The sequence below is a fragment of the Salmo salar genome, chromosome ssa16 (assembly GCF_905237065.1).
Source record: "Salmo salar chromosome ssa16, Ssal_v3.1, whole genome shotgun sequence".
NCBI classification, from domain to species: Eukaryota; Metazoa; Chordata; class Actinopteri; order Salmoniformes; family Salmonidae; genus Salmo; species Salmo salar.
This window is the reverse complement of record NC_059457.1, coordinates 63430194-63454352: the sequence shown is the minus strand read 5'-3', so window position 1 is coordinate 63454352 and position 24159 is coordinate 63430194. Positions and strand designations below refer to the sequence as shown.

General features: G+C 42.6%; 1 protein-coding gene across 1 annotated transcript in view; it reads left to right on the top strand.

Annotated features, from left to right (window-relative positions):
* LOC106574313 (alpha-1,6-mannosylglycoprotein 6-beta-N-acetylglucosaminyltransferase A) overlaps positions 1-24159 on the top strand; it is a 117833-nt gene that overhangs the window by 72558 nt on the left and 21116 nt on the right. The window contains exon 11 of the mRNA XM_014150150.2: positions 15658-15791. Within this exon, the coding sequence (XP_014005625.1) occupies positions 15658-15791 (134 nt within the window). The remainder of the gene's footprint in view (positions 1-15657; positions 15792-24159) is intronic.

Below are 24159 nucleotides of genomic sequence, written 5' to 3'. Positions count from 1 at the left end.
CTATTTCATAAAAGACTCAAATGTCCATAAGCAATGGTCTACTTACCGAACACATAACAATGTTACATTATGTTGCATATTAACTCTACAGAGGATATGTAATCCCCTGTATAGGGTAAGGATACACTGAACAAAAATATAAACGCAACATATAAAGTGTTGGTCCCATGTTTCATGAGCTGAGATGTCCCAGAAATGGCATCCCAGAAATGTTCCATATGCACAAAAAGCTTATTTAGCTCCAATTTTTGCACATATTTCTTTACATCCCTTTTAGTGAGCATTTCTCCTTTGCCAAGATAATCCATCCAACTGACAGGTGTGTAGGGTTGCAAAAATCCAGGAATTGTCAATAAATTCCATGGTTTTCCCGAAATCCCTGTTGGAGGTTTTCCTGGAATCAGGAAGGAATGTGCAGAAAGTCTGGAATACTCCAACCAGGATTTCTGGAAAACCAAGGAATTTATTGAAAGTTCCTGGAATTTTTACAACCCTACAGGTATGTCATATCAAGAAGCTAAATAAACAGCATGATCGTTACACAGGTGCCTCTTTATGCTGGGGACAATAAAAGGCCACTCCAAAATGTGCAGTTTTGGCACACAACACAATGCCAAAGATGTCTGAAGTTTTGAGGGAGTGTGCAATTGGCATGCTGCCAGACCTGTTGCCAGAGAATTGAATGTTCATTTCTCAATCATAATTTGGGTAGAGAATTTGCCAGTATGTCTAACCGGCCTCACAACCGCAGACCACGTGTAACCACGCCAGCCCAGGACCTCCACATCCGGCTTCTTCACCTGCGGGATCGTCTGAGACCAGTCATCCAGACAGCTGATAAAACTGTGGGTTTGCACAACCAAAGAATTTCTGCACAAACTGTCAGAAACCGTCTCACGGAAGCTTTATCTGCTTGCTCGTCGTCCTCACCAGGGTCTTGACCTGACTGCAGTTTGGCGTCGTAAGTGACTTCAGTGAGCAAATGCTTACCTTTGATGGCCTCTGGCACGCTGGAGAAGTGTGCTCTTCACAGTTGAATCCCGGTTTCAACTGTATCGGGCAGATGGCAGACCGCGTGTATGGTGTTGTGTGGGTGAGTGGTTTGCTGATGTCAGGTTGTGAACACAGTGCTCCGTGGTGGTGGGGTTCTGGTTGGGCAGACATAAGCTACGGACAGCAAAGACATTTGCATTTTACTGATGGCAATTTGAGTGCACAGAGATGCCTCCACCTCATGTTTCAGCATGATAATACACAGCCCCATGTCGCAAAGATCTGTACACAATTCCTAGAAGCTGAAAATATCCCAGTTCTTCCAGTTCTTCCATGGCCTGCATAATTACCAGACGTCACCCATTGAGCATTTTTGGGATTCTCAGGATCGACGTGTATGACAGCGTGTTCCAGTTCCCGACAATATCCAGCAACTTCGCACAGCCATTGAAGAGGAGGGGTACAACACTCCACAGCCACAATCAACAGCCTGGTCAACTCTATGCGAAGGAGATGTGTCGCGCTGCTTGAGGCGGTCACACCAGATACTGGCTGGTTTTCTGATCCACACCCCTACTTTTTTTTTTAAAAGGTATCTGTGAACAACCGATGCATATCTGTATTCCCAGTCATGTGAATTCCATCTATTTTTATTTAGCCATTATTTAACTAGGAAAATCCGTTAAGAATAAATTCTTATTTACCATGACGGCCTAATGAATTGATTTCAATTGACTGATTTCCTTATTTGAACTGCAACTCAGTAAAATTGTTAATTGTTGCATGTTGCGTTTTATATTTTTGTTCAGTGTACATATCTGCCAAATGAGAGAGAAAAATGATCATGCAATTGAAGCCAGCTGGTACGTACAGGTTATTCATTGTCTGTAGTGAGATTTGATGATTGGTTTGGAACCAGTCACACTCCCTGTTCATACGGGAAAGAGACTCTTTCTACACGATGCCCTCCCAGTTGGCGAATGTGTGACTGACCGACTACACCAAGGGCCTGAGCAGGCCCTTCAAGGGTCCTGTTTCACTGGCCTGAATAGTGTTTGTGTGATTGAGGGATCTGCTGGAACACTCTCCTACATCCATCTGTACAGTTATAAACAGGCAAAGGGATTAACACACCCCCTTCATTGAGCAAATGTTTCCCCTGCTCTTGCTCCAGCTGGTACATGACTTAGCCTGGCTGTTCTGTTACTCTGGCTCTTGGCTTCCATCACCTGCCCAGGGCTGGCGGACACAAACACATGCAAGTCCATTTCCAAGTGGACTAATGTATAGGCCTGTCCCATATGGCTCCCTATTCCCTATATAATGCACTACTTTTGACCCTATTTCCTATATAGTGCACTATGTCTGACAAGGCTCTGGTCAAAAGTAGTGCACTGTATAGGCAATAGGGTGCCATTTGGGAGGGATATGCGAGTTCTGGGAGTGAGCACTTCATATGGTTTAAAGTTCTAAGAACAAACCAAAACTATTGTAAGTTTCAAGTGTTATTAGTCGTATGTACGGGATACGTATGGTATACATCGTCCAGCAAAATGCTTACTGGCAGGTTCCTTCTTGACAATGTAACAACAATAAGAAATAATAAAAGATAAGAATACAAACTCAAATGGCAGTAGAATAGAATACAATTTTAGCATAAGTATAATACAGGAAGGCACAATTTATTGTCCAATATTTACACGTGTATTGGGGAAGGGGGGGATGGGGGGGAAAGTGTATAAATTGAGCAGTATAATAAGAGTCTGGTAGCAGCGTTTGGGATGTGTGTGCGTGAGTGAGTGTGTGTGCGTGAGTGCATGTGTGCTATGGTGCGGAGAATTCGAGCAGAGCCCTTTGTGGGAAATGCATTGACGTGCATACACCACCCACTGTCAATGTTTTGATGTTTTCCATACCCAACTCCTGAGATGACACTGCAATATTCTAGAGATTTAACTTAAGCTAGGGGAAATTCCCAACTCTACTTTCTGTCTTATCTGTCAGAGCTCACAGGGACAGGTATCAGGGGCCGTATGCATCAAGCATTTCAGAGTAGGACTGCTGATCTAGAATCAGTTTTCTCTTTTAGATCATATTTAATAAGATTTTCTGGACACAGGGGACCTGATCCTAGATCAGTACTCCTACTCTGAGAGGCTTTGTGAATATGGGCCCAGGAGCACAGCGCAATAGAGCATTTAGAGGTCTTCAGCCAAGGTCCCCAGGACTAGCCCAGTCTTCTCTGTTTGTTTGTTTTCGGAAGACCAGCCCTGGGTCGGGTTTACCAGGTGCCAAACGGAAGATAACTAACTAAAACAAGGACTGCTATTCCTGGACTTGTCCAATAAGAAAGCTTAATTTCCGTTGCAAAGCGTAAATAAAAGTATTTGTTGCGTGCCCTAATGAACACATCCCCACTGTTGTCAGAGGGAAACTCCCCCCTGTAAAATGCTGAAGTTGATTACAGTGATGTTTATCTCTTCTTAGCCTCTGCCGAGTCCCCAACCACCCGGATGTTCCGTTTTCAGGGGAAATGGCAAGAGAGCCTGTGACGCAACATCCGCTTTTGGACATTAACAAGGAGGCACTCCATCTTAACAACTCCTCCACATTTACTGGATTGAACAGTGCCGAAGAGAACCTCCCCCGACCAGTTATTTATTTTCTTCTTCTTGTCAAGACCAGTATGTAGGGGATGTAGTTTCAGGTGTGTCTTGTACGCCTGCTACGTTAGGTTAATCTACTCTAGACTAAATGCATGCCCTTTCAAACCTCTGCTTCTGCATTTCCCCTGCTTGTTTGTTTTCATTTAGGTCATTTCAGTTCAGTGCTTATAATCTTAATAATGTTCCACAAGTTCTGAATAGGGAAACTAAATGTTGAACTGAAATTGTCTTGGTAGATCAAAAGCAGTATGTCCAGCCAATTGTCTTTTTTAATATAATTTCATGATAAGGACTATCAACATTTATGCAGAATAGAATTGCATTTCACGCTTGTGTTTTTTTGTCTTTCAATTTCAACATCTTTCAATTTAACATTCATTAAGCCCTACAGAAAAGCATATGGCCTCAGTGCACTTTCTTAAATTTCAAGCAGATGGTTATTTCCTTTTTTGCCTTTGCTACTTTTCCCCTTTTCATTTTAAATCCGCTCTTCCACCTCAGGAAAAACACTGAACTGAAATTACCTAAATGAAAACAAACAAGCAGGGGAAATGCAGAAGCAGAGGAGATTTGAAGGGGCGTGCATTTAGTCTAGAGTAGATTAACCTAACGTAGCAGGCGTACAAGACACACCTGAATTTCACTAAGGCCTATCAAAACCTATGCAGAATAGAATTCCATTTCACGCTAGAATTTTTTTCTTTCAATTTCAACATCTTTCAATTTAACATTCAACAAGCCACGCAGAAATGTATATGGCCTCAGTGCACTTTCTTAAATTTCTTATCAAGCAGATGGTGTTTTCCTTTTTTGCCATTTAAAAATTCAGGCAGAAATAAACATCTGATTATGATGAATTATGGCCAGATGACAGCTGTGAAGTAGTCATCCTTCCTTGGCCAGGAGCTACGATAAGGACCCAGTGAAATGGGATGCTACAGAATGAGGGCACCGGCTGCTTTCCCTACCCCTCCTTTGATTAGGAACTGTTGCATTATTTTATAAGCATAAACTTCAGAGGGGCCAAGTCCATCGAGTAAAGCCCAGAGTGTCGTCCCAAATTCCACCCTATTTCACCCTATACCCTATGAGCTGGTCCTATGGGCCCTGGTAAAAAGTAGTCCACTATACACAGCGAGTAAGGGGGACACGGAGAGTGAGGGAGAGATGGACGGAGAGTGAGATAATGAAAGATGTAGTGATAGAGATACAGAGAGAGAGAAGATACCTGCCAAATAATGTGAGTGCTGATCTCTAAAAACAACAGGTTCAGCCTTATCCTTTGTGCCAGTGCTGCTCTGGGCTGGGCCTGCTTGGCTGTTTGCATTAATTTAGCATTTCCTCCTCAATGGGATACAAAGTGCTGAGTCAGGGGGTCTCTCTCTCTCTCTCTGTCTCTCTGTCTCTCTGTCTCTCTGTCTGTCTGTCTGTCTGTCTGTCTGTCTGTCTGTCTGTCTGTCTGTCTGTCTGTCTGTCTGTCTGTCTGTCTGTCTGTCTGTCTCTCACTCTGTCTGTCTGTCTCTCACTCTGTCTGTCTGTCTCACTCTGTCTGTCTCTCTGTCTCTCTGTCTCTCTGTCTCTCTGTCTGTCTGTCTGTCTGTCTGTCTGTCTGTCTGTCTGTCTGTCTGTCTGTCTGTCTGTCTGTCTGTCTGTCTGTCTGTCTGTCTGTCTGTCTATCACTCTGTCTGTCTCTGTCTCTCACTCTGTCTGTCTCTGTCTCTCACTCTGTCTGTCTCACTCTCTCTCTCTCACTCTGTCTCTCTCTCACTCTGTCTGTCTCTCACTCTGTCTGTCTCTCACTCTGTCTGTCTGTCTGTCTGTCTGTCTGTCTGTCTGTCTGTCTGTCTGTCTGTCTGTCTGTCTGTCACTCTGTCTGTCTGTCTGTCTCTCTGTCTCTCTGTCTGTCTGTCTGTCTGTCTGTCTGTCTCTCACTCTGTCTGTCTCTCACTCTGTCTGTCTCTCACTCTGTCTGTCTCTCACTCTGTCTGCTCTCACTCTGTCTGTCTCTCACTCTGTCTGTCTCTCACTCTGTCTGTCTCTTTCTCGCGCTGTATCTCTCTGAGTGTGTGTCTCTCTCTCGATACACATAAGCCCTGGTGATGACTTAACTGAGCCTTGCGCATTCCATCCCCTTTACACCCCTCCCTGACAACGTTAATGAATGGACAACATGCTGGCTTCCTGAAAGCGTGAGTGTGGTGGGGCCGTGTGTGTGTACGATAACCCTATGGTAGTTAGTGAGGGTTGTTCATTAAGCAGGATGTTTTCTTTTTTTTCTTCTTATTCTTTCTGTCCCTTATGCAAGGTATGGAGGCAACCAGTGTGGAGTGACAGCTCATAATCAGAAGGTGCTTAAGATTAATTTCCATCCCACAACTTTAAGTTTTTCAAGTTACAGTGAAATTCCTTTCTTGCAAGCTCTTACCCCAACAATGCAATAATAATAACAATGTAATGCAACAAATAAGAAGGTAGAAGAGAAATACACAAGATTTAAAAATAAGAAATAAGAAGAGCACGGTAAAGGAAGTAAGAATACTATATACGGGGTCAGTTCCAGTACCATATGGATCGATAGATGTAGAGACAGTTGAAGTCAGAAGTTTACATACACCTTAGCCAAATGCATTTAAACTGTTTTTCACAATTCCTGACATTTAATCCTAGTAAAAATTCCCTGTCTTAGGTCAATTAGGATCACCACTTTATTTTAAGAATGTGAAATGTTTTAAGAATGAGTGATTTTTATTTCAGCTTTTATTTCTTTCATCACATTCCCAGTGGGTCAGAAGTTTACACTCAATTAGTATTTGGTAGCATTGCCTTTAAATTGTTTAACTTGGGTCAAATGTTTTGGGTAGTCTTCCACAAGCTTCCCACGATAAGTTGGGTGAATTTTGTCCAATTCCTCCTGACAGAGCTGGTGTAACTGAGTCAGGTTTGTAGGCCTCCTTGCTCGCATACGCTTTTTCAGTTCTGCCCACAAATTTTCTATAGGATTGAGGTCAGAGCTTTGTGATGGCCACTCCAATACCTTGACTTTGTTTTCCTTAAAGCCATTTTGCCACAACTTTGTATGCTTGGGGTCATTGTCCATTTGGAAGACCCATTTGCAACCAAGCTTTAACTTTCTGACTGATGTCTTGAGATGTTGCTTCAATATATCCACATAATTCTCCTTCCTCATGATGCCATCTATTTTGTGAAGTGCACCAGACCCTCTTGCAGCAAAGCACTCCCACAACATGATGCTGCCACCCCCGTGCTTCACGGTTGAGATGGTGTTCTTTGGCTTGCAAGCCTCCCCCTTTTTCCTCCAAACATATTGATGGTCATTATGGCCAAACAGTTATATTTTTGTTTCATCAGACCAGAGGACATTTCTCCAAAAAGTACAATCTTGTTCCCCATGTGCAGTTGCAAACCGTAGTCTAGCTTTTTTATGGCAGTTTTGGAGCAGTGGCTTCTTCCTTGCTGAGCAGCCTTTCAAGTTATGTCGATATAGGACTCGTTTTAGTGTGGATATAGATACTTTTGTACCTGTTTCCTCTAGCATCTTCACAAGGTCCTTTGCTGTTCTGGGATTGATTTGCACTTTTCTCACCAAAGTACGTTAATCTCCAGGAGACAGAACGCATCTCCTTCGTAAGCGGTATGACGGGTGCGTGGTCCCATGGTGTTTATACTTCTGTACTATTGTTTGTACAGACGAACGTGGTACCTTCAGGCGAACCAGACTTGTGGAGTTCTACAAGGTCTTGGCTGATTTCTTTTATTTTCCCATGATGTCAAGCAAAGAGGCACTGAGTTTGAAGGTAGGCCTTGAAATGCATACACAGGTACACCTCCAATTGACTCAAATTATCAGAAGCTTCTAAAGCCATGATGTCATTTTCTGGAATTTTCCAAGCTGTTTACAGGCACAGTCAACTTAGTCCATGTAAACTTCTGAACCACTGGAATTGTGATACAGTGAAATAATCTGTCTGTAAACAATTGTTGGAAAAATTACTTGTCATACACACAGTAGATGTATTAACCGACTTGACAAAACTATAGTTTGTTTACAAGACATTTGTGGAGTGGTTGAAAAGCTAGTTTTAATGACTCCAACCTAAGTGTTTGTAAACTTCTGACTTCAACTGTACACTACATGACCAAAAGTAGGTGGTCTGCTCGTCGAACATCTCATTCCAAAATCATGGGCATTAATATGGAGTTGGTCCCCCCTTTGCTTCTATACATTATTTCTGTTCATATAATTGTCAATCACTTTTCAAACAAAGTTTTAATTGTCCTATGTTCTCCAGTAACAACACTTGGCCGTCCTCACTCGCTGCTGCTGCCTTTCTTTCTTTTTAGTGACCAACTTTATTTGTATTTTAAATTTTTTCCAGAGGGGCGGTTACAGGTACAATAAGAAATCTAAGAAATGCCTACAATGATAAACCCAACCCATTTCCCCCCCTGTCCCCATCCACCAGCCCGCATCCTCCAGCCCCACCCGGAAGCCATGTTTCCCACCTGCCAGAAGGGGATCCATGGGAAGCATTGAGACAATAGATATTCTGCTAGTTAAATCAACCGGTATAATATTCCATCTAGTAGAGGTTGGATTGATCTGAGCATTCTGTTAAAGTTTCTGGCAGTGGTTTTATCTAAGGAAGGAAATACAGTATATTTACTCCCAAATATTTAAAATGGAAAACAAATGAGGTTTCCATAAGTAGAGGTGGAGTCCTCCATTGGGGTCTTGGGAGGCAGTAGGGATGATTTGGTTAGGTATAACTTGAGAATAAGATGAATTTATCTATGATCTTCTCTTTTAACTATGGCTGCGGGATTGGTATATAGTATTTTAATCATATTAATGAAATTGGAGCCAATTTCCATATGTTCCTAGCACAGGAGGCTGCAAATTGAATACGAAGCTTATGATTGAGCCGACTAATAAATAATTACACAATCATTTGTATAATTGAAATTATAAGTCAAAGAGCCTTAAAAATATATTTTGTATACATTTGCAAACATTTCTAAAAACCTGTTTTTGCTTTGTCATTATGGGGTATTGTAGGTTGAGGAAAAAAATCAATTTTAATAAATTTTAGAATAAGGCTGTAACATAACAAAATGTGGAAAAAGTCAAGGGGTCGGAATACTTTCCGAAGGCACCGTATATAGTAAACTTGCTAGCTACTTCAGTGGATGTTGAACACATTTCTACCTGCAAATAAACACATTTCTATAGGCAAATGTGTTAAATTATAGCCATGGCATAAAAGGGATTATTAAATTGGGGTTTTATGCGTTCTCTGGAAAAAAGTGTAACTTCGTGGAAGGTTAGTTCCACTCTGCTTGTGCGTCGTGGAACACACCTTCCAAGTCGTTCATCATTTTCCATAAAATGCATATCTCCTGATGGACTTTGCTGCTGTCGGGCGCATTTTTTCCCATGTAATCGTCGTAAAGTAGGGAATGGTTATTCTTCAAATTATTTAATACATTTGTCGTGTTGCTTATTGTTGTCGCCACAACTGAGGCACTTTTTGCACAACACTTGCATGTGGTTGACATCGGTTTGCCTGTAGCCAAAATACTCCCATACCACTGAAAATGCACCCTTTGGCACCAAAACGGCATTCTCGTTAGCACAAGCAGCACTCATGTTTCCACTACACACTGAGATAAAGCCACAGAGTTTCTAAACCTCATACTGTACTGTCTTTGTTAAAGCCCTTTCTCTCCTCACCAGCATCTAACTGCGCACTAGAAGTGGGGGCACTTGTGATTGGTCAGCATCCTCTGCATTTATAGATTGAATGAACAGAGTCTAGCGCATCTAATTGGAGGAGGTACTGTAGTGGAGTTTTTGTTGTATTAATGGAGTTTTAAAGAAAGGAGAAATCACAGCCTCTTGCGATATGGGTATTGAAAGTCAATATCGCAATTTCGATCCGAATTCGATTAATCGTGCATCCCTACCACTTTGTTCCATGTGGGCCAATTTGGGTAAGTAAGTCTCGAGATGGGATGACAACATTAAACTGTTTTCCAAAATATCTGTGTACATCTACTGTACATCCAGCTTCTTCACCTGTGGGATCGTCTGAGATCAGGTACCCGGACAGCTGATGAAACTGGGTTTGCACAACCAAAGAATTTCTGGACAAACTGTCAGAAACCGTCGCAGGGAAGCTCACCTGCGTGCTCGCCGTCCTCACCAGGGTCTTGACCTGACTGCAGTTCGGCGTTGTAACTGACTTCAGTGGGCAGATGCTTACCTTCGATGGCCGCTGGCACGCTGGATGAATCCTGGTTTCAACTGTACCGGGCAGATGTGCGACAGCGTGTATGGCGTTGTGTGGGCGAGCGGTTTGCTGATGTCAACATTGTGAACAGAGTGCCCCATGGTGGGGTTATGGTTAGGCAGGTAAAAGCTACAGACAACAAACACAATTGCATTTCATCTATGGCAATTTCAATGCACAGAGATACCGTGACGAGATCCTGAGGCCCATTGTAGTGCCATTCATCCGCCTCGTGTTTCGGCATGATAATACACGGCCCCATGTTCCAAGGATCTGTATTCAATTCCTGTAAGCTAAAAATGTCCCAGTTCTTCCATGGTTTGCATACTCAAGACATGTCACCGATTGAGCATGTTTGGGATGCTCTGGATTGATCTGTACGACAGTGTTTCGTTTCCTGCAATTATCCAGTTACACAACCATTTCAGGAGGTGTGGGACAACATTCCACAGGTCACAATCAACAGCCTGATCAACTCTGAGGCAAAGGGTGGTCACACCAGATACTCACTGGTTTTCTGATCCACGTCTTAACTTTAAAAAAAAATATATATATATATATATATATGTAGTAATCTGTGACCAGCAGTCTGTATTCCCAGTCATGTAAAATCCATAGATTAGGGCCTAATGAATATAAGGAAATCAGTCAATTGAAATACAGTCGTGGCCAAAAGTTTTGAGAATGACACAAATATTAATTTTCACTAAGTTTGCTGCTTCAGTGTCTTTAAATATTTTTGTCAGATGTTACTATGGAATACTGAAGTATAATTACAAGCATTTCATAAGTGTCAATGGCTTTTATTGACAATTACATGAAGTTGATGCAAGAGTCAATATTTGCAGTGTTGACCCTGCTTTTTCAAGACCTCTGCAATCTGCCCTGGCATGCTGTCAATTAACTTCTGGGCCACATCCTGACTGATGGCAGCCCATTCTTGCATAATCAATGCTTGGAGTTTGTCAGAATTTGTGGGGTTTTGTTTGTCCACCCGCCTCTTGAGGATTGACCACAAGTTCACAATGGGATTAAGGTCTGGGGAGTTTCCTGGCCATGGACCCAAAATATCGATGTTTTGTTCCCCGAGCTACTTAGTTATCACTTTTGCCTTATGGCAAGGTGCTCCATCATGCTGGAAAAGGCATTGTTCGTCAACAAACTGTTCCTGGATGGTTGGGAGAACTTGCTCTCGGAGGATGTGTTGGTACCCTTCTTTATTCATGGCTGTGTTCTTAGGCAAAATTGTGAGTGAGCCCATTCCCTTGGCTGAGAAGCAACCCCACACATGAATGGTCTCAGGATGCTTTACTGTTGGCATGACACAAGACTGATGGTAGCGCTCACCTCGTCTGCTCCGGACAAGCTTTTTTCCGGATGCCCCAAACAATCGGAAAGGGGATTCATCAGAGAAAATGACTTTACCCCAGTCCTCAGCAGTCCAATCCCAGAATATCAGTCTGTCCCTGATGTTTTTCCTGGAGAGAAGTGGCTTCTTTGCTGCCCTTCTTGACACCAGGCCATCCTCCAAAAGTCTTCGCCTCACTGTGGGTGCAGATGCACTCACACCTGCCTGCTGCCATTCCTGAGCAAGCTCTGTACTAGTGGTGCCCCGATCCCGCAGCTGAATCAACTTTAGGAGACGGTCCTGGCGCTTGCTGGACTTTCTTGGGCGCCCTGAAGCCTTCTTCACAACAATTGAACCACTCTCCTTGAAGTTCTTGATGATCCGATAAATGGTTGATTTAGGTGCAATCTTACTGGCAGCAATATCCTTGCCTGTGAAGCCCTTTTTGTGCAAAGCAATGATGACGGCATGTGTTTTTTTGCAGGTAAGCATGGTTGACAGAGGAAGAACAATGATTCCAAGCACCACTCTCCTTTTGAAGCTTCCAGTCTGTTATTCGAACTCAATCAGCATGACAGAGTGATCTCCAGCCTTGTCCTCGTCACCACTCACACCTGTGTTAACGAGAGAATCACTGACATGATGTCAGCTGATCCTTTTGTGGCAGGGCTGAAATGCAGTGTTAATGTTTTTTGGGGATTCAGTTCATTTGCTTGGCAAAGAGGGACTTTGCAATTAATTACAGTTCATCTGATCACTCTTAATAACATTCTGGAGTATATGCAAATTCCCATGATACAAACTGAGGCAGCAGACTTTGTGAAAATTAATATTTGTGTCATTCTCAACTTTTGGCCACAACTGTACATGAACTGTAAATCAGTAAAATCGGTGCATGTTGCATTTATATTTTTGTTCAGTTTATATATGGGGATAGTTTAGTGGCAAAAGTAAGCAGTCAAATGCATGTCCCAAAAAAATGTGGTTCCTGATCTTTATTATATCTCTGAGATATAGGACGGACACTTCTGAACAAACTTCCTTTAGATTTTTTGGGGTGACTGTGGTTCCATTTAGTGAACGCTATTCAATGCGTTTGTATGGGCTAATAGCAGTAAGGCCAAATTCCAATGTGTTTTTTTTATATATACTTCAAGGGGACTTAAGATTCCCAATAAAATAGCAAAATGAGCCTTGGTATGACCTTCTTAAAGCAATTCCATATAGCTTAGTAGTCCCCCCCCAGTTGTTTTTTTATAAAACCTTTGGTGGCATCCCTTAATCCGGGGGTCATCAAATTATTTGAAAATAAGTCTGTTAATTCATAGTTATTTTGCAAAAGAAGCCACGCATTTCAATGCATGCCAACGGAACCGGAACAAAGTCTCCTGCTGCGTTTCTGACCGTATCCAGTCAGCTTGAGTGCGAGACGTTTTCCAATTACTTTTTATGGCTTCCACAAAATTACCAAAATTACATTATGCATGGATTGCCTGCTACGAAGTGCCGAGCCCGGGTGTATGTCTTGTTTTGGCCAGCTGATTGAAGTCGACTGGCCTGGCATCTTGGCATAGTCCAGCTGGGCCCACAAACCTTTTCTGCAGACTGTCACATCCACTTATACACTGAGTGATGACAGAGGCCTCCCTTCTCCTTCTCCCCAGCGCTATTATTATTTGGAAAAATTATTTGTACGATTATAATTTTTTTAAACAGGCTCTTTCACATGTAACAGTAAAGGAAGGTTTTGGAATAGGTATCTAACTACAGGGGGGGTTGGTGACCTATTCCCTTTAGCTATTCCCTTTAGTGCACTAGTCCCCCCCCAGACCTTTAATCAAAAGTTGTGCACTATATAGGGAATAGGGTGCCACAGACCCTGGTCAAAAGTAGTGCACAACATCTTTAATAGGGGGCCATTTCAGACACAACCTACGTTTTAAAAATTGATATATATCTTTTTTTTGCCTTTGTTTAACCAGGTAGGCTAGTTGAGACAAGTTCTCATTTACAACTGCAACCTGGCCAAGATAAAGCAAAGCAGTGTGACACAAACAACAACAGAGTTACACATGGAATAAACAAGCGTACATTCAATAACACAATAGAAAAAAAATAAAGTCTATATACAGTGTGTGCAAATGGCCCGAGGAGGTAGGCAATAAATAGGCCATGGTCGCAAAGTAATTACAATTTAGCAGATTAACACTGGAGTGATAGATGAGCAGATGATGATGTGCAAGTAGAGATACTGGTGTGCAAAAGAGCAGAAAATAAATAAAAACAGTATGGGGATGAGGTAGGTAGATTGGGTGGGTTATTTACAGATGGACTATGTACAGCTGCAGTGATCGGTTAGCTGCTCAGATAGCTGATGTTTAAAGTTAGTGAGGGAAATATAAGTCTCCAGCTTCAGCAATTGTATTTTTTTTTTTTTGCAATTCGTTCCAGTCACTGGCAGCAGAGAACTGGAAGGAAAGGCGGCCAAAGGAGGTGTTGGCTTTGGGGATGACCAGTGAGATATACCTGCTGAAGCGCGTGCTACGGGTGGGTGTTATCGTGACCAGTGAGCTGAGATAAGGCGGAGCTTTACCTATTATAGACTTATGTAGCGAGGGCCAGCAGACTAGAGCATACAGGTCGCAGTAGTGGGTGGTATAAGGGGCTTTGGTAACAAAACGGATGGCACTGTGATAGATTGCATCCAGTTTGCTGAGTAGAGTATTGGAAGCTATTTTATAGATGACATCGCCGTCTTTCCTACATGGCAATCGGGGGGAGAGGAGGGGGAGCATGCAGAGCACATCCCATCCCCGCTCGTCTTGAGGAATGCTCTCTGCTGTGTTGAAAGATTTAACTCATGTTGTCCTAACACATCCCTTTCCCACCTGGGCCGTAGAGACTGACGGCAGCTCCCTCTCTCCACCCACTTTTCCTCCTTCTCAGTCGGCTCGGAGGGAGGCCGGCCTCTATTATCACCACATCGCGTGGCGGCCGTGAGTTTCTCCCCCAGCACGTCGTCTCTGCACACGATTTACTGGCGCTCTGCAATGGCTCTAAAATATCAGTAAACTCTCTCGAGGAGCGTATATTAAATCACTTCCACACATGGCTTCATGCAACAACTTAACAGGCCCAGTGGAGAAGGAACAGGATGCTACATGTAGCCTAAAACCCTCCCCTCCCCTTTTTAGAGGCAGAGAATGTAGTGTAGGTCTGTAAGAGGGATACACTTCAGATGGTCCAAGTCCATCAAGCAAAGCCCAGAGAGTCAGGATGAGAAGCATCCCAAATAGCACCCCTTCCCCTATATAGTGCACTGCTTTTGACCAGGCCCCATAGGACCAGCATACAGGGCATTGGTCAAAAGTGTACTGCCATGTGGGCTTTGGGACCCAACCTAGTTTTATTTCAATTCGATTTTTGTTGGCTTTTTGGGGGGGGGTCACGGAAGCCCCTATTCTTTTTATAATTTGCACTATCCGAGTCTTACATTGTCTTAATTTTCAAATCTCTGTTTGTGCCGTTGCCCATTTCTGACCTGTTGCCAAGCTCATTTCCATAGTTACAGTACCACCATCCATTTCGCCACGAAGAAATGGAGTACTAAGGCTCTAATCGTAGAACGTTAAATCATCAATTCACATTTAATTAACATATGACCTTTTCTTTTTTTATTCTGGAGATTCCCTTACATAATTGTATTGTTTTATGATGGGACAGATGTAGATACAGATAAGGAGGGAGAGCGAGAGGGGCACAGAAATGATTTAAGGAATAGACAGTTCGCTGAGCCGGGACTCAAAACACCCGTCTCCATGGGGGCACGTGTGGTCCGGATTTGGGAGCGTTACCGCTGTGCCAGACTCCGGCGCACCACTTCACATTTCTATGTGGAACTGTGTTCATTGGTTAACATAAGCCTCATATTTACTTTCCACTTCTAGGCATGAGTCAGACAACCACTTCACTAACAAAACAGATAGCCTACTCATAGGCCTAATCATTAGGCCTATTGTCATGCTATTCACTCGTTTCTGTACAGCATATGCATGAATCAATCAACTAATGTAGAGAAAAATAGTTGTTGTCCTATGCAAATCTCATAGCGATAAGGTGCTGGCAATTGAATTGCTTTTTTTAATGAACTAACATCACCCACCTATAATCATCGTGTTCCCCATTAACTGTACAATGACAGCCTGTGTTTGTGGCTTGTTTTCCTTTTTCTGTATATAAATGAATGAATGTGAACTAACTAGCTTCAGTACTATAATCATTGTGATCCCAGTTGAGCTGTGTAATGACAGTTATATTGTGTGGTTTATTTCCCCTGCAGCCCACACGCCAGACAACAGCTTCCTGGGCTTTGTGGTGGAGCAACACCTGAACGCCAGCGACATCCGCCACATTGACGAAGTCAAGCGGCAGAACCAGTCGCTGGTCTACGGCAAGGTGGACAACTTCTGGAAGGTACGGCGCTTCAGCTCGTGTATCCCTTGTGGCTGGCATAGCCAAGGTTTTGAGTTAAACTCCGGCAGTGTTCAAATTAAACATTGACTCTTGGGGGTGCCTAATGTGTCTTGGTGTTGTCTGACGTTGAAATCTGATCACCCTCATACTTAAAATGTATGTATGCACTCACTCTACTGTAAGTCGCTTTGGGAAAAAGTGTCTGCTACATAGCATTTATTATAATGTTATTTACATTGTGTACAAACTCTGCTCAGCTCTTAGTTATTTGGGAGCAGTGGTAACGTTTTGTCGTGGACAAAAATATATGCTTTTGTCTACATCAGCATTGAGGGTGAAGCTGAATATGGTAGAGTAGTGTTCTTCAGTTGGAATTTTGAATATCATGTCACCAACTGGAGACTCACCTTGTTTAGAACAACAAATGATGAGTGATCTAGTTCCCAGACATCAACACTACTAGAATAGAGCTCAAAGAGAAGGAAGTGCTGCTCAGTTGAGTTCAATAGGAAACTGGTCCCATCCCTTGATCACAGGGAAATAGACAACACTGTGGATGCTTTTAAGGAGACTGTAGTGACTGAGCCTTGCTTTGCACAGAATGCCTTTCAAGATGAAAGCACCAGACACGCTACACCATAAGTTCTTGGGAACCGGCGTATGGAATCTATTGTAACCCAGTTCCTCAACTCTTGAAAGAAAGTCACTGGAACACTTTTAAAACCTTGGGCAAAGTTTTTGGGAGATTTAATGGAGACTAGTAGTGTTCCTTTAGAAACCATATTCCCGGGTTTCTGATTATTATGTTGATAAATAGTTGAATTCAGCTCTACTCTCTGATTAGTTATAATATATTCCAACTCAGACTCTGTTGTACAGAGGCATTGTCGCAGGGATTATTTCATCTAAGACATAAAGGGTTTAGCGATTGTAACTACACAAGCGTTTTGCGTACGATTCGCTCGTTGGCACATTACACATTGTTGGATTACTGCCTACTCTGTATGTCTTGGTGAGACTTGACAAGGGCTGCGATGATGACAAACATTGTAAAGAAGCTGGTTGGAACATTTTTAAGCCAGCCATCTTTCGGAGGTCTAACACACAGGTTGTGCATCCCAAATGGGCCCTGGCCAAAAGTAGTGCACTATAAAGGGAATAGGGTGCCATTTTGGATGCAACCAGAGGAACTCAGGCGGAAGCAGATTCTACAAATAAAAAAGCCGAGGTAATTTCAGATCTGTGGCGAACAACGCCTAGCTTTTATCATAATCAGCTGACACAAAGTCGGCAGATGAGAGTTGTGAGATGCCAGTCATGCCACCCACAACCCAACCTGGTCATACAGGTTAAGGGATGAAGTACATATTCCTGGGGATATAGACCTTGGTTGAAATAGTATTTATTTTCTCTCAAAGGTGTATTAGATTGAGCCTGGTGTATCAGATGCGCATTTGCACTTTCGGGACTACTCGATTGGTGCCATTGTGCCAGATCATTCAACAACAACATGCTATTTGAACTCAGGTCTGTTACCACACAAAGAAATTACCATGTCTTGCAGAACCAGCAATCACACACAACATTTATTTGTCTAACACAACAGCCCTATATTAACCATGTAGTGCGGCTTGCCACACGCTCTCTCAAACCCGCATGTGGCACAGCACAGTGGGCCATTTAGTCTCTCTTAAAGGGCAGAGTGCCAAACTCCCATCACTTCTCCTTGAAAAACATTAGCAGCTAATCAGACACCCCATCGTGTTCATTACCTCAGTTTTGAATTAAACAGCCATTTCAGAGGAGTCTGGTAATGAATGAACATGAGGAGAAAAGGCCTCCCTCGCACATTCCCTCCCCGAATCTGCGGGGGCTGGCTGCATTGCCTTGTGAGGGACTACTGGGATGATGTCACGAAACCTGGTCGGCTATTTGCTTGTCATCAAGGAAACCAGGAAACAGCCTTTCAACTCCCTCATATCCTGGGATTGTGGTATTTACTGTTCCCTACAAGGCTAGAACATGAGGGGTGGGCTTACAAAAATAAGAGGTCAGAGGTCCTGTGTAGTGAGACATCTAGTACCAAGTGCCTTTGCGACTTTAACAACATTCAGTGACCAAACAAACGTCATTGCCTCCAATCGCTTTGTCTCTGATGGTCATTTGTTTTTCCCATGTAATGTCACACAGAACCCAGAAGCTCTTCACTGAGGGGAATATTCCCTGTCTCTTATCAGTATGCAGAAGTGCACCGCTAGCCTCTCTTCCCCTCTCTGCAGGTGTGTGAATGGAGCCGTTTAAGTCCCAAATGGCACCCTGGTCCAAAGTAGTGCGCTATGTAGGGAATAGGGTGCCGTTTGTGGTGCAGCAATTTTGTGCGGAGGTCTGATTTATAACGGGTACAGAATGGACGGTAATTGCTGTATCCATATAGGAGAGATTTATCGGCTTTATGAGTGGCTTTAAATGTAATTAGGCACAGCAGAGGAGGCATCTGTCTGCCGTCACTGTGTGGTCTACATACTCAAACACAACTTTCAGATCATTTCACCGGCAAACTCTAATGAGAATAATCCACTATTCTTGCTGTCTGGAGTGCCTCCATGCATATCGCTGCTCTCGTGCTAGTAAATGTGTTGCCTAAGTATTCGATCTCAATTAGAGCAAAATTTATAATTTATTACTTAGGGCTACACAATGGTTTTGTTTTGAGTTAATGAATAAATAAAAGGTCTGGTATGATTTGGTACTAGTTAACTGCAATGAAAGATGAAGTAAAGGTAGGCTGTTAACTCCAATGCAGGAACTTATCAAGGTGCCATTTCCATAACATCAACCTTCAGACCTTCTTTTCCCTATGAACATACAGTTGAAGTCTGAAGTTTACCTTAGCCAAATACATTTAAACTCAGTTTTTCACATTTCACATTCCTTTATTTTAAGAATGTGAAATGTCAGAATAATAGTAGAGAGAATTATTTATTTCAACTTTTATTTCTTTCATTATATTCCCAGTGGGTCAGAAGTTTACATACACTCAATTAGTATTTGGTAGCATTGCCTTTAAATTGTTTAACTTGGGTCAAACATTTCGGGTAGCCTTCCACAAGCTTCCCACAATACGTTGGGTGAATTTTGGCCCATTCCTCCTGACAGAGCTGGTGTAACTGAGTCAGGTTTGTAGGCCTCCTTGCTCGCACACACTTCTTCAGTTCTACCCACAAATGTTCTATAGGATTGAGGTCAGGGCTTTGTGATGGCCACTCCAATACCTTGACTTTGTTTTCCTCAAGCCATTTTGCCACAACTTTGGAAGTATGCTTGGGGTCATTGTACATTTGGAAGACCCATTTGCGGCCAAGCTTTAACTTCCTGACTGATGTTGCTTCAATATATCCACATAATTCTCCTACCTCATGATGCCATCTATTTTGTGAAGTGCACCAGTCCCTCCTGCAGCAAAGCACTCCCACAACATGATGCTGCCACCCCCGTGCTTCACGGTTGGGATGGTGTTCTTCAGCTTGCAAGCCTCCCCCTTTTTCCTCCAAACATAACGATGGTCAATATGGGCAAACAGTTCTATTTTTGTTTCATCAGCCCAGGGGACATTTCTCCAAAAAGTACAATCTTTGTCCCCATGTGCAGTTGCAAACCGTAGTCTGGCTTTTTATGGCGGTTTTGGAGCAGTGGCTTCTTCCTTGCTGAGCGACCTTTCAGGTTATGCCGATCTAGGACTCGTTTTACTGTGGATATAGATACTTTTGTACCTGTTTCCTCCAGCATCTTCACAAGGTCCTTTGCTATTGTTCTGGGATTGATTTGCACATTTCGGACCAAAGTACGTTCATCTCTAGGAGACAGAACACGTCTCCTTCCTGAGTGGTATGAGGGCTGCGTGGTCCCATGATGTTTATACTTGCGTACTATTGTTTGTACAGATGAACGTGGTACCTTCAGGCGTTTGTAAATTGCTTCCAAGGATGAACCAGACTTGTGGAGGTCTACAATGTTTTTTCTGGGGGCTTGGCAGATTTCTTTAGATTTTCCCATTATGTCAAGCAAAGAGGCACTGAGTTTGAAGGTAGGCCTTGAAATACATCCACAGGTACACCTCCAATAGGCTAATTGATATCAATCAGAAGCTTCTAAAGCCATGACATCATTTTCTGGAATTTTCCAAGCTGTTTAAAGGCACAGTCAACTTAGTGTATGTAAACTTCTGACCCACTGGAATTGTGATACAGTGAATTATAAGTGAAATCTGTCTGTAAACAATTGTTGGAAAAATTACTTGTGTCATGCACAAAGTAGATGTCCTAACCGACTTGCCAAAACTATAGTTTGTTAACAAGACATTTGTGGAGTGGTTGAAAAACGAGTTTTAATGATTCCAATCTAAGTGTATGTAAACTTCCGACTTCAACTGTAGGTGTCATTTGAGACGGTGGTGTACTACATTATACAACGGGTGGTTCTAATCGTGGATGCCTATTGGTTAAAACCGCGTTCTAGCCGGTGTCTATTTCACGAGTTAACTCCTGCCAAGGCTATGATGTTGAAATGCCTTTTTACTGTTCCATCTCACTGCACAATCCACTCTCTCATCATCCCAACCAGGCAATTTATAAACTTGATCTCTACTGTAAAAAAAACATCTTGACATCATCTCCCCTTTCTTTTCGACTAGCCTTGGTTTTCAACAGCGGAGATTTGTAAAAACCTTGCTGTATGTCTCTCCAACCTTTGCAACATGGTTTCAATATTGAAATTCAATCTCCACTGTCCCATTTTGAGAATTAACATGAAAGGACAAGACAAACCGCTTTATGAAATCATGAATCGGCATAATTTGTATGGATATATACAAAGAAATGTCAATAGGTCAACCGAAATGAAATTGTCTTGCTGAAAAGTGAATTAATCTCCCAGTGTCCGCTAGAAAGCAGACTGAACCAGGATCTCCTTTAGGATTTTAATGTGTTGTATTGGATTTGCACTGAACTTAACACTTTGTATTCAGGACAAAAAGTGAATTGCTTTGCCACATTCTTTCTTTACAGTATTACTTTAGTGCCTTGTTGCCAACAGGATGCATGTTTTGAAATGTTATAGACTTACTTTTTTTCACTCTGTTAAGTTAGTATTGTGTAGTAGCTACAGTGATGTTGATCTATCCTCAGTTTTCTCCTATCACAGCCATTAAACTCTGTTACTGTTTTAAAGGAGGCCTGTATCTTTGTAGTGACTGGGTATATTGATACACCATCCAAAGTGTAATTAATAACTTCATCATGCTGAAAGGGATTCAATGTCTGCTTTTTTTATTTTTACGTATCTACCAACAGGTGCCCTTTGCGAGGCATTGGAAAACAACCCTGGTCGTTGTGGTTGAATCTGTGTTTGAAATTTACTGCTCGACTGAGGGACCTTACAATTATCTGTATGTGTGGGGTACAGAGATGAGGTAGTCATTCAAAAATCATGTTCAACACTATTACACACAGTGAGTCCATGCAACTTATTATGTAACTTGTTAAGCAAATGTTTACCCCTGAACCTATTTAGGCTTGCCATAACAAAGGGGTTGAATACTTATTGACTCAAAACATGTCAGCTTTTCATTTTGAATTAATTTGTTTAGAATATATTGGCACGGTTGGCCGGCCCTCGACTAACTTGGGTCTAACAACACTTGTGCCAATATATCCTCCAAACACTGGCTTCTCTGGCATTATCACTTAAATGTCTTACTCCTCAAGTGCACAACGGCAGTAGGTAGCACATGGGATACTGATGCCTTTGGCTGCTGGCTCACTCCCTTTACATTGTCCAGGTCAGCCGTGGGATGCGAAGCAGCAACCCTCAGGTTAATAGCCCTAAACAAAACCACCAACATTGCCCAAGAGCTGCAATGCAAACTGGTTGAATCTACCAGGTCGTCTCGAACAGTCACAGACATGTTTGAAGTAGGAGAGGGAAGGTGATAACCAAGCAGCCAAAAAGCAGGCCTCTCAAGGAGCCGTTGCCATGGCAACCCGGCTTGAGCCGAGCACACTCACCGAGGAAGAATGAAGGGTGACTGTTGGCTGCGGCTCTGCGCACTCTGAAACAGCAGTTGTTTGACTCTTGTGAGATTAGGTGGTTGAGGCTGTGTGAGTAATTGAATACACGAGAGAGTGATTGTATGCAAACCATATATACTGAACAAAAATATAAGTGCAACATGCAACAATTTCACGATTTTGCTGAGTTACAGTTTATATACGTAATTCATTTGGCCCTAATCTATGGATTTCACATGACTGGGAAGGGGTGCAGCCATGGGTGGTCCTGGGAGTGCATAGGACAACACAGTAGGGAGCCAGGCCCAGTTTTTCCCCACTAAAGTGCTTTATTACAGCCAGAAATACTCCTCAGTTTCAGCAGCTGTCCTGGTGCCTGGTCTCAGACGATCCAGCAGGTGAATAAGACAGATTTGGAGGTCCTGGGCTGGTGTGTTTTTTTTTAGTCCGGGTGGATTTACTGCCAAATTCTCTAAAAACTACGTGCCACTCCTGTCAGATGGATGGATTATATTGGCAAATGAGAAATGCTCATTAACAGGGTTAAAACAATTTTGTGCACAAAATTTGCGAGAAATAAGCTGTGTTAATATGGAACATTTCTGTGATCTTTTATTTCAGCTCATGAATACTTTACATGTTGCGTTTATATTTTTATTCAGTATAGAAAGTGCGGTGAGAATATAGACAGAGAGAGGGTGGATGAGAGAAAGATGGAGAGGTAGGGAAGGAGAGACGGCGGGAGGGTGTGAACATGGAGATGGAGAGAGAAAGTTGGAGGGAGGGAGGGAGGGATATAAAAAAGAAACACAGGGCCCCTGGCCTTAGATCAGGGGAGGATGACACTGGTGTTTGAAATGCTAATGTTGGCTGACAGACAGCGCCCACAGTCCTCCCAGTGCACAAAGATCCATCAATGTAACCTTGACATATTTTTCCTCACTGAGCCACTCACACACACAGACACACTAGGACGCATACACTAGCGTGAGCACGTACAAATACACAGGCTTACAAACAAACCCACACATATTCTTCTAGCTGTACAGAAAAACTCACTTTATTTATATATATATATATATGCTGTATCACAACCGGCCGTGATTGGGAGTCCCATAGGGCAGCCCACAATTGGCCCAGTGTCGTCCGGGTTTGGCCGACGTAGGCCGTCATTGTAAAACAAGAATTTCTTCTTAACTGACTTGCCTAGTTAAATAAAAAGAACAAATGACTGATGATTCAGGAACAGACTTACAAACTTACCAAGATACGGTATCTGGAGATTCCAAGGGCCGTGATTCTCTACATTTGAAGGCAGTTCTATTTTCTAGAACAAAAATAAGTTGATGCTGGATAGTGAATAATGCTGGAAAAGCCTTTGTGCAAACAAACTTCCAGAAGTAATCAAATATTTTACATTGTTTACTATCCAGCATCAACTTATTTTTGTTCTATAGTATTTCATCCCGTGATCAAAGAGCAACTCATGGATTGACTATAAACCAAAGAAGTGCTCCTCTCCTGTGCCTCTGCGGTTCTATTTTAATTGGATTCAATGAAGCTCATAACCCATTACAAATGATTTAGCGTAAGGTCATATTGCCCCTGTGAGAGTACATGGGTTGTATTCACACTTGGTAGGTTCTCTCCACTGCCAGAATAATCTACCCCAGTATCCCAGCACATGCTGGTGAGCCCTGCATAACACGAGGGCCTCTTAGGCTTAGCTCAATGGGCTAACGCAGTCTTGTCAAACAGTACAAAACCTCAGAAAGGGAAAGAGGGGATACCTAGTCAGTTATACAACTGAATGTATTCAACTGAAATGTGTCTTCCGCATTTAACCCAACCCCAGAACACATTCACACACACATACTTTTCCAGGTGATTTACAATGTAATAAAAACCTCTCCTCTCTCGTTTTGATCATCTGCCCCAAGCTGATGTACTGGTTTGATTATTTCCCTAATACTACTCCCCATAAAGGCTAAGGAGGGCAGTGAATCAGCTTCCTCACCAAAGTCAGCCTGACATCATGTTGTCTTCATTATCTTGGTCCTCGGGTCAATGTCCCTCAGTTTTCATTTAAAGGTGGGAGGCACACAGTGCTTGCACGCACACACATACTCGTGTTTGCACACTAGCGCACACACTCACACAAACACTCTCACACAAACACACACATTGACAGGATTTCTCTGAACAAAACAACACAGAAGGTATTAGTTACTTACAATAAACCAGCGTGTCCTCATTCCAGAAACACACTGAATTGGAATAATGTTCTTTTAAGAACCTTTTAT